The 15,100-nt window shown below is 36.1% G+C and overlaps 1 protein-coding gene across 1 annotated transcript in view; it reads left to right on the top strand.

Annotated features, from left to right (window-relative positions):
• LOC145685751 (uncharacterized) overlaps positions 1-15,100 on the top strand; it is a 215,831-nt gene that overhangs the window by 128,274 nt on the left and 72,457 nt on the right. Inside the window, exon 2 of the mRNA XM_081758253.1 lies at positions 5,395-5,537. Coding sequence (XP_081614379.1) covers positions 5,423-5,537 — 115 coding nt within the window. The 5' untranslated portion in view covers positions 5,395-5,422. The remainder of the gene's footprint in view (positions 1-5,394; positions 5,538-15,100) is intronic.

The raw sequence follows: 15,100 nt of genomic DNA, 5'->3' as shown, positions 1-15,100 counted from the left end.
TAATAGTATAAATAGGTTCGGAGCCATTTCTAATAGTAGAGTGGAATAATTTTTAGCAGTAGGTCCGGAGCCATTTCTGATAGTAAGTCCAGAGCCAATTCTACTAGTAAGTTTGGAGCCATTTCCAGTAGTAGGTCCCGTCTCCTTGATAACCTCGATGTTGTATTAAGGAACTGAAACTCAGAATTTCATTATCACTTCTATTTTGACTCTTATTTTTTCGTTCGTGTTGAAGTATTTTCTTTCTTTTTCTTGATTCATCTTCGCTCTTTCCATTCCGTACAAACTTGTTGGAAAGCAGATTCGCTACCAGTCGTGGAGACCGCAAAAGTAGGGAAAAACATAAAAGAATGAAAGGGGAAAACCCACGCTAAAAGAGGATGAATTTGATAATGAAAAATTGATTCAAAACATCTTCGTCCTAATCATGGCAATCAAGTGACAGATGTTGTCCATTTTGGTCAAGCAATGCTTCTACTATTCTCTTTTTACAATGGCGGTCTTGAAACAGATAAGCAATCTGTTGAAACTTGTCTTTACAAATTGTGGTCATTCATGTTGCTTCTTATCTGTTTCATCGGGTTTTATTATTATTTCGTCATCATTGTTGTTTTCTTTTTTTTAGTATTTTCTTTTTTCTCTTTTTTTGCCTGTAATCCATTCTTTGTTAGACTTTTTTTTTAATTCGACGAGAGCACGAAAACAGGCTTATCTAATCTTCACTATAAATTATCTTCTATAGAAGTGCACGGTGGGTAATCTTTTGGGTTGTTGTCTACTGGAAGGAACTTGAGGAGAAAGGTTTGAGCTCCCTTCCAACAGTTTTCCACTCATTTTGCAACAAAAGACAGAGCCCTCTATGATGAGCATTAATAACTACTTATTCGGACTATGTCTTTCTTTTGTCTTCACTAATTCTTCTTCTTCTTCTTCTCTTTCCAAGTAAACACACACAACCTTCTTTTCGTATTCTTTGTTCTTCTCAGAGTATCCCCCCCTCTTTTGTTAGAATGATCAGAATCTGTTTATCTGAATATTGTGTACGTTGAATGAAGTGTTATTAACGTCCATTTTTCTACTTTGTGATTGTTCAGCGGTGCTGTGTAGCTCACTGTGTTATCTAGAACTTTATCCATTAGCCTAGATCTAAGAATGGTTCCACTTCAGTGTCCCATTTCAACAATTTAAATGTCGTGGTTTTTCGGTTTCTAGAAAGTTGAAGATTCATAGAAATCATGTACAACACATGATTTTATATCCATGTTAAGTATTTACTGTCATCATAATCATCATCAATATTCTGTCATTATTGGTTGCCAAATTGTAAATCTTTATGTATTTATTTATTTGGGAAAAACAACAGGCAAATGCCTAATTACAGTTTTCCATCATTGTATGGTAATGCACTTTAAAATACATATAAAATAACATAATAATAATATGATAGCCAAGTATATATTTTATACGATTAAATACACATACCACGATATACAGCTAATTTATTTAGAATGAAAATTTTGTTTATAACTAAAGACCTATATTTCTGGATACTCTTGTGACATTTTATTATACAATAAACACATTTTTCTGACATGCAATACCTCCAATGCATTAATCCTATGCGCTGAGAGATGGGATATGCCATTATGGGGTCTCGTTGTTCTATGTGGGACGTGAAGTTTGATTTCTGATAACAAATATTCTGAATGTATGGTACTATGAATTATTTTATGTGAGAAAGGTAAAATGAAGTGAGTTCTCCTACGTTCAAGTGATTGTAATTAATATTTGTTTCGAAGATCTTTGTAGTTCTCAAATTTCGGATATATCCCTATTTCCTTATACGTGAAAAGCACACAAATTTAATTGAAATGTTTTCGGTATATATGTATGTATGATAAATGTTTAATTTTGTATAATATAGGCCTAAGGTAGGTGTAGGTAAATACACCATGTTAAAGGTGTTGGATTTTTTGAGGCCTTAGTTTTCAAGAAAAACAAAGAACAACACATGTGCATTGCAGAGTAGTGTTTTCCGCGTGTAGAAAAAAATGTGGCAATAATGCGATTCACTTATGTTTTGTACTCAAGGTAAAAGGAAAAAGGGTTAAAAGTGGCGTATTTACCAACACGTGCAGGTAATTACGCCAAGTTTAGGATACTACTAGATACCTGTAATAAATCTTGCAACTGCTTACATCGTGAATATTATACAAACTCAAATATTACTACACAACATGGCTGATACCCAAAAAAAAAAAATAAAATAAAATAAAAATAAATAAATAAATAAATAAATAAAAAAAATAACCAAAGTTCTAGATGAAGATATATAAAATGTAAAAACGATAATCTCCCAAGTTGAAATGGAGTTCCAAACTGAAAGTTTTAGTCCATATTCGATTCCCGGTGGGGTCACTCGGTCGAAAAAGTGTAACACTTTTTTTCAGGCCAGCCACTCTGAATGAGGTTTTCCTGGGTTTTCCTCATTCTCACTAGGCAAATACCGGGATGGTACCTAACTTATAGGTCCCAGGCTGCTTCCTTCCTTCACCAATCCTTTCTTCCTTCCCTTTCCCCCAATTGAGTGCTCGCCGAGGGACTTCATCCCTCAAATCGTGAAGGGCTAAATGGTCTTAAATGCCGAAAGTCCAAAAATCGAAATCCTAAATCCTAAGAAGATAAACAGTACTGTAAGTTAAAAAAATATCCGATATTACATGGAACATGTGGGACAAATGAAAACATGTTTGTCTTTTGCAGTCAGTCCTGCACAAGCCCTGGCGTATTTAGCTGCACCATGCTTGGTGTTGATTTAGTAGCCATGGAATCACAAATACTGAAGTTACGCTTACAAAACAGTGTTCCTAGAAGGACACGAAATAAGGCGTACATTGCTGTAAACAATCGGCAATGTTCTGATTTAGCACGGTACTAATAGCGGATTTTTACCCCTATTGAAATAATAACGCCCTTCCACGGAATACTCGGGAAGCAAACAACACTGCACGGCGTTGGCTGTCTCAGCGCTATCTCCCGGAGTATTAATCAAATCGACTTGTCCAAACTCGTGGCACTTATTGGAGGTGCAATCTAGCGGATTTCGTCAGAAACGTCCCAGCACTGAACACTTGGCGTATTTGGCTGCACTGGCGTGTATACCTGCAGTTACCTTATTACTCAAGGGGGATAGTGTTACCAGATTGGGCGATTTTTTAAAAAAAGTGCTTTCGCTATCAAAATTTCAAATTGGGCAATACGTTACTTCTTTTGATACTTTCAATTATCAACAGCCTATAACTCTTAAAAATACGTTATTTTAAAATTTTTATATATGAAATCACGAATCATATAATACAATAAGAGTTTTGTTCGTTGAGTATTTTATTCACAATGATCAATGAACAATACTTTTACTAAAACTAACACGTTCGATACTAGTTCAATTCTTGGTTTAGTGCTTTTTAAGCTCTAGATCTGACAATACTAGACTTTTGTTAAGTTTGCGCAGTTGCAATATCACTGACCGAGTTGCTCATTTAATGTCCAGTCGTAATAGTTATGGGAAGCTGTGTAAATCTGAACATCAAAAATTTAATTATGTTCAAAAATTGTTCATATACATAACGCGTAAGTGGAGTTTACAATAAATCTTTTTAAATTCATGGCTCTCACATAAAGAATTTAGCAATTGAATTAAATAAGTCAGGAATAACAGTGAATAAACATACTGTAAACGTTGTACAGTGTATTTCAGAGCCCACAAAACTGACTTAAGTAAACATGTCTCATTGAAAATCAGAAAAGTCGCCTATTTTATATTATCACTGCCTGCCCAATTAATTGCACACTACACTTCTACTGCAACTGATGTAATATGGCGTTTGTCCTAACACAATACCGCAAAAAAATTTGGAGCTGTAGTCGCCGCCCGACTATTGCCAACCCAGGCATCTGACGTTTTTGTTTGCGTTACAAATCTGCTATTGACGGCATAATGGTTCAATGGTAGAGCGCTTACCTCTGGTGCATGGGGCCCTTGGTTCGATCCCCGGCGAAGTAAGTTTGTGGCGAACAACATCGTGCCCATTGCTTTTCTCGGGATACTCCCGTTTCCCCCACATTCTCATTCCACCAATTCTTCCATCATCATTCACTTGCTTTAATCATCGTCTCCCTTAGCCTAACAGACATAATTGTGGGACGTTAAACTCAAAGATTTCATTTTTTCCAAATCCGCTACTTTCGGAGCACAACCTCGCTACTTTCTAATCTTCAGTTCTGACAACACTGCCGGAAGTTAAAACCCCGAAACTTTCTCTTGCGTTAGCCAGTGGTAAGCTATCCTCCAGTAGTTCTAAATGTAGCTATATTAAATCGTAGGTTGTCAGCAAACAAAAATCTATCTAAAAACAGAGTTCCTCTACTCAGCTTTAAAAGTTCTGCTTTGACATACCATCTGGAGCAAAAGGAATCAAGTTTTGCAAATGAAACTTGCCGGGCAAGTGTATAATGTCCATATTTTAATAATAAAAAAATTATATATATATTTAATATAAAAATGAATGAAAGAAAACGCTTTTATGGAAAAATTAAATTTCTCTTATTAGTTTTAGATGTAATAAATTGGGCTTTTTTAATACATAAGTGTGTGTGTAGGATATTGAAAATGTATGTAGGGTTGTTAAATGTACAGAGCATAATATTGCGAATCATCAAGGGAATGGGGAGACAGCTGGGTTTTTACTGGTAATGAATTTTAAAAATCCTACATGACTGAGTTATTAATTCAATCTTCTAAAAATGTTACATATTTATATTTGTCTCCGAATTTCCATTCCTTCGAATTACGCTCTACGAATACGTAATTAGAAATTGTATATGTAATCATTTGAGAAAATAAAAATTTCACCTTTAAAGGGTTCATTAACGCATAAACATTTCTTTACGTACACACATTCCTTTACGCACACTCTTTTACGTATACATACCCGGCATAACCGTGGGACGTAAAACTTAAATATTTCATTTCATTTTTTCTTTTACGTATACAAATTACACACATACACTCCTTTGCGTACACTACGCAAAAAGATCCTTTTATGTACACAAACTCATTTACGCATAACACTTCTTCATGTTACACAGACTTCTTTACGCAGACCTACACAAATTTCTTTACGCACAAAAACTCTTTTACGTTCACAAATTCCTTTACGCACACATCCTTTACGTGCACAAACACTCCTTTACGTACACAAACTTCTTAATGCATACACACACACACACGCACCTTTACGTATGCAAATTAAAGAGTAATGTGGATTAGTGATAACTAAATGTGAATAATGGCATAAAATAAACATGCTTTTTTTTTTTTTTTTTTTTTAACAGAACTGGAAGTGAAGAGCAAGAGTGAAAAATGAAGAAAGAAGAAATTTTGCTGCTTTTGACTTCCTGTTGGCTTCTAATTTTCTCTGGTATTGGTTGCGACAACGAGAGAACCGAAACTACTGCTGAGCAAGACGAAACTACTGGTAAGCACGTATTTCTACCTTTATCTATACTAGACCTGTATATAGGTATTTTACGCCCCCTGGGTCCAATAAAAATTTTGGGTCCGTCTAATTGTTTGATTCATTATGTGGAAACATTTCGGTAAATCAAATTCCTTCACAAAATTACTAAAACTTCTAAATACAACACAGTGTTGTAAATAAGTTTCCAAATACAGTAGAAACTCGATTAACCGTCACTCTCTGTTATCCGTCACTGCTTCGGACAGTACTGTACTTTAAATGTGCCGTAATTGACGCCGTAATTACAGCGTCATTAATTTAATTGACGTATGTAATTTAAATACAGTATAAACTTGTATTATTCACTTGTATAAGGTTATTTATTTCTTGCAGAACCCTTTAAATCTACTTACTGTAGAGGTTTATAACGATATTTCTGTTATCCGTCTATTCGCTTAACCGTCATGGTCCCGGTCCCGAGGGTGACAGTTAATCGAGTTTCTACTGTACAGTTAATTAGTAACGAGAAAAACTCAGTCGCTCTTTGGTATCAATTGTTGACTACAGATTACCCTTAAATTTCTCTGTCATGGACAACTCTTACCCCCTTATACTTCAATCTCAATTTTTAAAATACGCCGTCCCTGGAAATTTACCGCCCTGACCCCCTGCGGTCTGTGCATAAATACGAGCTATACAAATGATTGTTTTATTTATTTAATAGTTTTGCCCCTCCACTTTGTTGGGCAAACATAAAGTATATTTAGTAATTTTAAGTAATTTTTGTTCGTCGAATGACTTCTAATGTTTAACCTTGTATCTTCTTAATTGTTATTGCAAACGATAGCTTAGCAAGAAATTCTGGTTGCTTAAAACAGATACCAGATTCCGATGGAATTAGTGATGTTTTTGGTACCAAGATTCTCAAGCACTGACATATTTCCGAAGAAAGCACATGAAACCAGGGCTGAATCGAATCAAACAAGGTTATTACTCGTTTCGATTTCGGAGAAAATGTCCCGCGTCCGGACGTGGCTCTGTCGGAACCTTAAAATGTCCCGACTTTCATTATTATTGTATTGAAGTATTAGGAAGCGCTACTACTTCTATCTTTTTAAACTTTACATGTATTTAGGTGTACGTAATATACCGTCGTCAATGTTTCCAAGAAATGGCGAATATCCCATTTCACATGTATCACGAACTGGCGAATGTCCCATTCCACATGAATCATTAACTGGCGAACATCCCATTTCCCATGTATCACGAACTGGCGAATGTACCATTTTACATGAATCATTAACTGGCGAACATCCCATCTAACATGTATCACGAACTGGTGAATGTTCCATTTCACATGAATCACTAACTGGCGAACATCCCATTCCTCATGCATCACGAACTGACGAATATCTCATTTCCTATGCATCACGAAACAGTAAACGTGCAAAATCTTGATTTCGAGAAAATGATGTTGAAAATTGTAATTCTGCGTTACTTGCTAACTAAAAAAATAAACTCGAATCAATTTTAACAGAAGCTTCGAACTTTGTCAGAACAAAATACAAATATAAAGAGCGACACAAAACAACGTATGTCAACGTTTGCACATTTGTCTGCTAGTGATGCATGGGAAATGGGATATTCGCTATTTTGTGATGCATGAGAAATGGGATATTCGTCAGTTTGTGATGCATGGCAAATGGTATATTAGCCAGTTTGTGATGCATGGAAAATGGGATATTCGTCAGTTTGTGATGCATGGGAAATGGGATATTCGCCAGTTAGTGATGCATGGAAATGGTATATTCGTCAGTTTGTGATGCATGGAAAATGAAGTATTCGCCAGTTTGTGATGCATGGAAAATGGGATATTCGTCAGTTTGTGATGCATGGAAAATGGTATATTAGCCAGTTTGTGGTGCATGGAAAATGGGATATTCGTCAGTTTGTGATGCATGGGAAATGGGATATTCGCCAGTTAGTGATGCATGGAAAATGAAGTATTCGCCAGTTTGTGATGCATGGAAAATGGGATATTCGTCAGTTTGTGATGCATGGGAAATGGTATATTAGCCAGTTTGTGATGCATGGAAAATGGGATATTCGTCAGTTTGTGATGCATGGGAAATGGGATATTCGCCAGTTTGTGATTCATGGAAATGGTATATTCGTCAGTTTGTGATGCATGGAAAATGAAGTATTCGCCAGTTTGTGATGCATGGAAAATGGGATATTCGTCAGTTTGTGATGCATGGGAAATGGTATATTAGCCAGTTTGTGATGCATGGAAAATGGGATATTCGTCAGTTTGTGATGCATGGGAAATGGGATATTCGCCAGTTAGTGATGCATGGAAATGGTATATTCGTCAGTTTGTGATGCATGGAAAATGAAGTATTCGCCAGTTTGTGATGCATGGAAAATGGGATATTCGTCAGTTTGTGATGCATGGGAAATGGTATATTAGCCAGTTTGTGATGCATGGAAAATGGGATATTCGTCAGTTTGTGATGCATGGGAAATGGGATATTCGCCAGTTAGTGATGCATGGAAATGGTATATTCGTCAGTTTGTGATGCATGGAAAATGAAGTATTCGCCAGTTTGTGATGCATGGGAAATGGGATATTCGCCAGTTTGTGATGCATGGAAATGGTATATTAGCCAGTTTGTGATGCATGGAAAATGAAGTATTCGCCAGTTTGTGATGCATGGAAAATGGGATATTCGTCAGTTTGTGATGCATGGGAAATGGTATATTAGCCAGTTTGTGATGCATGGAAAATGGGATATTCGTCAGTTTGTGATGCATGGGAAATGGGATATTCGCCAGTTTGTGATGCATGGAAATGGTATATTCGTCAGTTTGTGATGCATGGAAAATGAAGTATTCGCCAGTTTGTGATGCATGGAAAATGGGATATTCGTCAGTTTGTGATGCATGGGAAATGGTATATTAGCCAGTTTGTGATGCATGGAAAATGGGATATTCGTCAGTTTGTGATGCATGGGAAATGGGATATTCGCCAGTTAGTGATGCATGGAAATGGTATATTCGTCAGTTTGTGATGCATGGAAAATGAAGTATTCGCCAGTTTGTGATGCATGGAAAATGGGATATTCGTCAGTTTGTGATGCATGGGAAATGGTATATTAGCCAGTTTGTGATGCATGGAAAATGGGATATTCGTCAGTTTGTGATGCATGGGAAATGGGATATTCGCCAGTTAGTGATGCATGGAAATGGTATATTCGTCAGTTTGTGATGCATGGAAAATGAAGTATTCGCCAGTTTGTGATGCATGGAAAATGGGATATTCGTCAGTTTGTGATGCATGGGAAATGGTATATTAGCCAGTTTGTGATGCATGGAAAATGGGATATTCGTCAGTTTGTGATGCATGGGAAATGGGATATTCGCCAGTTAGTGATGCATGGAAATGGTATATTCGTCAGTTTGTGATGCATGGAAAATGAAGTATTCGCCAGTTTGTGATGCATGGAAAATGGGATATTCGTCAGTTTGTGATGCATGGGAAATGGTATATTAGCCAGTTTGTGATGCATGGAAAATGGATATTCGTCAGTTTGTGATGCATGGGAAATGGGATATTCGCCAGTTAGTGATGCATGGAAATGGTATATTCGTCAGTTTGTGATGCATGGAAAATGAAGTATTCACCAGTTTGTGATGCATGGGAAATGGGATATTCGCCAGTTTGTGATGCATGGAAAATGGGATATTCGTCAGTTCGTGATGCATGAGAAATGGGATATTCCCCAGTTGGTGATAATATGAATGATATAGACCTCTACACAGGCTTTTGCGTAAGTGACAACCCTATTCTTCAGTTCCAAGTATATATATGCGTGGTAGACCCGGGTTCGATTCCCGGCAGGAGCTCATGTGGTTCGGATTCCACTTTAATCAGTAGGTCTACGTCTCATATAGCCTCGCTGCTGAACGGGACATTAAACTCAAAAATCAATTATATATATCAATCAATTATATATATCAATAAAAATCAACTATATAACAGTGGTTAGGTACTGTTTATCACATGGAATCATTGAGAACACTAAATAAAAACATTGGAAAAAGTAGGAAAAATAGCGTAACTTACATGCACCCTGCAACCCTGTAAGAATAGGCTAAATATATGCAAAGGGAGGAGTAAACAGGTAGTGGGCAGTCCATTGCAGTGTTCGTAGTTTGAGGGAAAGTTCCCTAATCTAGGGAAATTTGGTAGCTACATTTAGCAAAAAGGGAATTTTTCGATAAAACGTGAAAAATTAAGAGAAATTCTGGTGCTAACTGATTAACCAATGTAAATTCTTTAATTTTTCTTTGTTCTTCTGAAATTAACCAATACAATAGCAATAGTTTGTGTGAGTTTGTGTTCAAAGTAGCATAATTGTCCGACATTGTTGGCTGGGTGTATTTTTTTGGTTAAAAATCTTTCAGTTCCATGCTTATGCGTCTAGGCTGAACGAGACGGTGATAATGAGGAATGAATGCAATGGTGGAATGAACAAAGTGGGAGGAAATTACAGAACGAACCCCATGAAAACCCACGAATACTGTTTGTCCACCACAAAGTCCACTTGGTGCAATTTGGGATTGAACCCAGGGACCTCACGCACCAGAGGTGAACGTTCTACCACTGAGCCACCGCAATCCCTTGTTAAAAATAAGTGAAGGAAAAAAGCAAAACCCAAATAAATAAAACAAACGGCGCTTCCTTTAATGTAGCTAAATTACTCTTATCACATAACTTGTCGCATAGGAACTGGACGAACAACGAACTAGGGAAAATTTGATGATGAGAGAAGGAAAATGTTTGTGTCAGTCGAAGGAAATTTTCTTCAGGAAACCTACAAACACTGCTTGATTGTCTTACTTGGTGTGGTGTTTCGTGTTGTTGTAGTGAGAGGTTTGTTTCTTACTATGAGATACGGTACTCCACAGAGGAGAAGGTGTTTATAGTTGAACATTAAAAAAAAAAAATAAATAAAAAATAAAAAAAAATAAAGTCATGTGCTAATTTGATAGCATTGTTTCAAGAAAGATTTCCAAATAGCGGTATGCCGGAAATATCAACAACTAGCTGAATATACCCATTCTTTGCATGGGGGCTGTATTAGCAAGTCAACGCCTGTGGGAATATCACCATTCATTTCAGCGACCGCGAAAACTATGAATTTGACACTAATGTCGGTGATTTTGGATTACTTTTACATGTCACAAGCTAAAAAATTAGTGTATCGTTTATACGTATACCTCATTCCGTTAGCCTATACCTGATTCCAACTTGTGTTTTAAATGGGACACCCTGTAGTAACCCAGATATTATATTTTTCTTTCTTTTTAATAAAAATAAAAGAAAATATATTCTACAAAATATCACAATAAGCACACACCTTTTCAAATTATCTACCAGATAACGGCGTAGTTAATCAACTTGTTTTCCCCACTTCATTTCCATAAAAGTTTGCATTTTTAAAAAATATTAAACTGTGTCCTTTCGGCTGGTCTAGTGACTACCACGTGTGTATTTGGGGGGGGGGGGCGCTGACAAAATCCAAGCTAAATTCTGACAAGACGGACAAAATCCAAGCGGATAAAATCCAAGGAACAGTATCATGCTCACAGCTGTGATATGTGCCTGTGAACACTCTAATTAAATTGTATGTTTGTTTCTTTCTTCAATTGTCATACATTCTAAAGTTTTATCTGTATATTCTTCAATTTATTGAAATAACATTTCATTTACTTTTAAAGAACTGAAAATCCAATAAAACATGTAAGATTGTCACAGTAAGAGTGCAGATGAGCTTTAATTACTTACACATCCATATGAAAGTATGTAAAAATATTATGTGTGTACAAATACATTGTAAAAGTATTTTCTTCTCAATTTTATTATGTACAGTATCATACATTTAAGACACTCAGCATATTATTGTGAGACCAATCATTGGTGTATTTTAATTCCATTCTTATACAGAAGTCTTGATTTGTTTGTTGGTAGTGTTTTATGTATATTTTGAAACAAATAATTATGATATACTAATCAAATTTTCGTGAGAAATGATCAAAATGTGAAATATGTAGTGTGTATTTTTAATAATGTAATAATGTGTGTGAATTAAATAATGTAAAAGTGTTATTTAGAAAATCGAAATGTGAAAATGTATCTAGACAAACTAAATGAAAATGTATATATTATTGGTTATTTTGTCAAGTATAACTGATGTAAATACTTTGAGGGTAGAGAAGTATTTTTTTTTATCTAAATTATATCTTTTTCATTTTATTTTTACTTTAATTCTCAATAAATATAATAGAATTAAGTGTACTCTTTTTAAGACGGCTGCTTTGCTGTTATTTGTTATCTCTGATATAGCAAGTCAGTGCTTTCATTTTCTGGTTAATTTATGTGAGTATACTCTTTTTAGTCAAAATATTTCTGATCACCCTAAATTGGATTCACCTGGGCATGTCCTAGCAGTGACTGTCAATCTTACATATTTTATTGGATTTTCAGTTCTTTAAATGCAAATGAAATATTATTTCAATAAATTGAAGAAAGAAACAAACATACAGTTTAATTAGGGTGTTCACAGGCACATACCACAGCTATGCACATGATACTGCTCCTTGGATTTTATCCGCTTGGATTTTGTCCGCCTTACCAGAATTTAGCTTGGATTTTGTCCGCTTGGATTTTGCCCGCTTGAATTTTGTCCTACACTCTGTATTTGGTGTATATGGTCCCGGGTTCGATTCTCGGAGAGAACAAAAAATTCCATTTTCATTAATCATCCGCCCCTTTAACCTAAAGGGCATAATCGTGTGACGTTAAACTAAAAATTTATTACAGGTAAAATCTCTTAATTCAGAAAGGAAGAATAATGTTTGGGGTAGCCCTACTCACATTAACGTGTAACTCATCTGTGAACATAAGTAGAAAGAACGTTCAAAAGTTCAATTGATGGCCTACTTATTGTGAAATTTTAATGCAAAATTTGCTTGCATTAAACACCTAGCACAGGTTGTTGAGTGTTATTCCTACTTACATTTCTTTATACACTAACTCTTCTACTCCCTACGGACGCACCCCGATGCAGAACTCTGCAAGTGAGGTCCCAGGCCACGCTCGCACCAAGTGGGGTTTGTGGCTGACAAACACCATGCGCATGGGTTTTCTTAGTATTCTGTTTCCTCCCACTTTCTTTGTTTTACCATTTCAGTCATTTTTCATCACCATCTCCTTTAGTCTACATAGCATAATCATGGGATGAAAACTGAAAGGTTTCACTTTATTTCACATAATCGTGGGACGTTAACCTAAAAGAAAAAATCCTCCAGCTTCGCCTGCCCTGAACCGTGATATAGGGCTATGCAATGTTAGTTTGTAATGACCACTTACCTCAAGTTGGTACGTGTTTTTCTCAGGTGCAATCGCTTTACTGGAGTCAAGTTCCAAAGTTGGTCGTCCGTTTCTATCAAAATTTTGAAAATTTACAGGGAAGAAATAGATAATTTGCTCGTTTGTGTTCTGAATAATACGTAAGGAGAGCGAAAATTGTGTTTATATATAAGTAACCTTGTTGGGGTTAAGTAACCTTGAGCATTTTAATGGCGGTGAATGTACTAACGCAATTCATTTTACGAACACAATAAAGATCATTTATAAACATTTATTACAAAATATACTGCAATAACAAATGTGGTGTAAATGTTGTTATATATCACCTTAACGTGGATCTCTCGTGGCATGGAAGGGTTCTCGATAACTTCTAGATATTTTTTAAAATCAGGATGCAAATTTTGTAAATAAATCTACAAAACGAGACAAGAAAAATCTGAGTTGAGACGAGAAAAATTATTTTAAGAATCCAATCGAGACGAGATGAGTTTTTATTCAAAAAGAAATTTCCAAACAAGGAAACCTTATTTATCGTTTCATGGGGAACATTTATGTAGTGATTAATAACCAATGCTTTTGAACTTTCTTTTGACAGAATAGTGTTTAGGAAATTATCTATCAGAGCAAGTCGTGTTTCTCTATGATCCGGGCCAGGGAGGAGATTATAAACATGGAACTATTTGGCAAGCGGTAGGAACTACGTCGCGCAAGGTTATCGCACGATTGGATTATGGGAAAGTAAGGAGCATTTGTATTCTGAACATGGCTACAGATGCACAGGTATTCTGCATTTTCCATTGGTATTCTTACGCAGAGACGAGAAATTACAGTATTAATTTTAACAAAATGGGTCAAAGCTTCCCTAAGCCTACGCTAACCCGATCCTACCCTACTCTACTTATCCCTACCTTACTCTACTTTAACCTACCCTACTCTATTATACCCTTTTAAAGCTGTCCTTGAAATTGGTGATAATTATATTTTGGTAGCTGATATTACGTTTTTTGTCGAAAATCAGCGGACGGCAGAGACCAACTTCGGAATAAATGCCCTTTACTGGTATATAGATTTGCCGGCATTGTAGACACAGCTGATGGACAGGCGCTACACTGAGAAAAAAAAATGTAGGTGGCATACTTAAAAACGTAGGTTACATTCGTAATTCCTGTAGTTTCTGGACTTAACGTACAACCATATATAACATCCTGCAGCAAACGTATAGCTGAAAAAGTATGTATTATACGTACTGTCTGCATAAGTGCAATGACGTCATTCGTGTGACGTCATCTGCAGTAACAAGTATATACGGAGGTGATATCTAGCTTTGTGACGTCAGGACCATATACAGCATATTAGTTAACAATGATGACACACACTGACTCTCAGGACGAAGCATAATTTCAAGAAGTATGTATTATACGCTGTGTACCTATGTTTCTTGCGTTCAACCCCGAGACAGCATCTATATTGTACTTATGCCCCATACGTACGACTAGATACAGTATACGTATTATACGTATGTATTATACAGATTTTCCTTATGTCGCACACAGCTTGTCCAGATACATCATACAGAATATCCGTATGCACCATACAGAGTGCACATATGTAGCTTACAGACTGTCTGCATGCAGCATATAAATGATACGTACGTCGCGTACAGGTTGGCCATATGTAATGTATGGATTGGGTGTATGTAGCTTATAGGTTGTTTGTATGAAGTATATGGATTTTACGTATGTCGCATACGTATTGCCTTTTTGTAATATACGGATTGGACGTATGCAGTATATAGATTATACGTATGTTTCTTGCGTTCAACCCCGAGACAGCATCTATATTGTACTTATGCCCCGTACGCATGACTAGATACAGTATACGTATTGTACGTATGTATTATACAGATTTTCCTTATGTCGCACACAGCTTATCCGTATGCACCATACAGAGTGCTCATATGTAGCTTACAGACTGTTTGCATGCAGCATATAGATTATACTTATGTCGCGTACAGGTTGGCCATATGTTATGTATGGATTGGATGTATGTAGCTAATTGGTTGTCTATATGAAATATACGGATTTTACCTGTATCGCATACGTATTGCCTTCTTGTAATATATGGATTGGACATTTTTAGGATCTAG

This window comes from Thermobia domestica, chromosome 5 (genome assembly GCF_964235325.1).
Source record: "Thermobia domestica chromosome 5, izTheDome1.hap1.1, whole genome shotgun sequence".
Lineage (NCBI taxonomy): Eukaryota > Metazoa > Arthropoda > Insecta > Zygentoma > Lepismatidae > Thermobia > Thermobia domestica.
The sequence above is the reverse complement of the archived record's forward strand: the minus strand, read 5'-3'. Positions and strand labels throughout refer to the sequence as shown.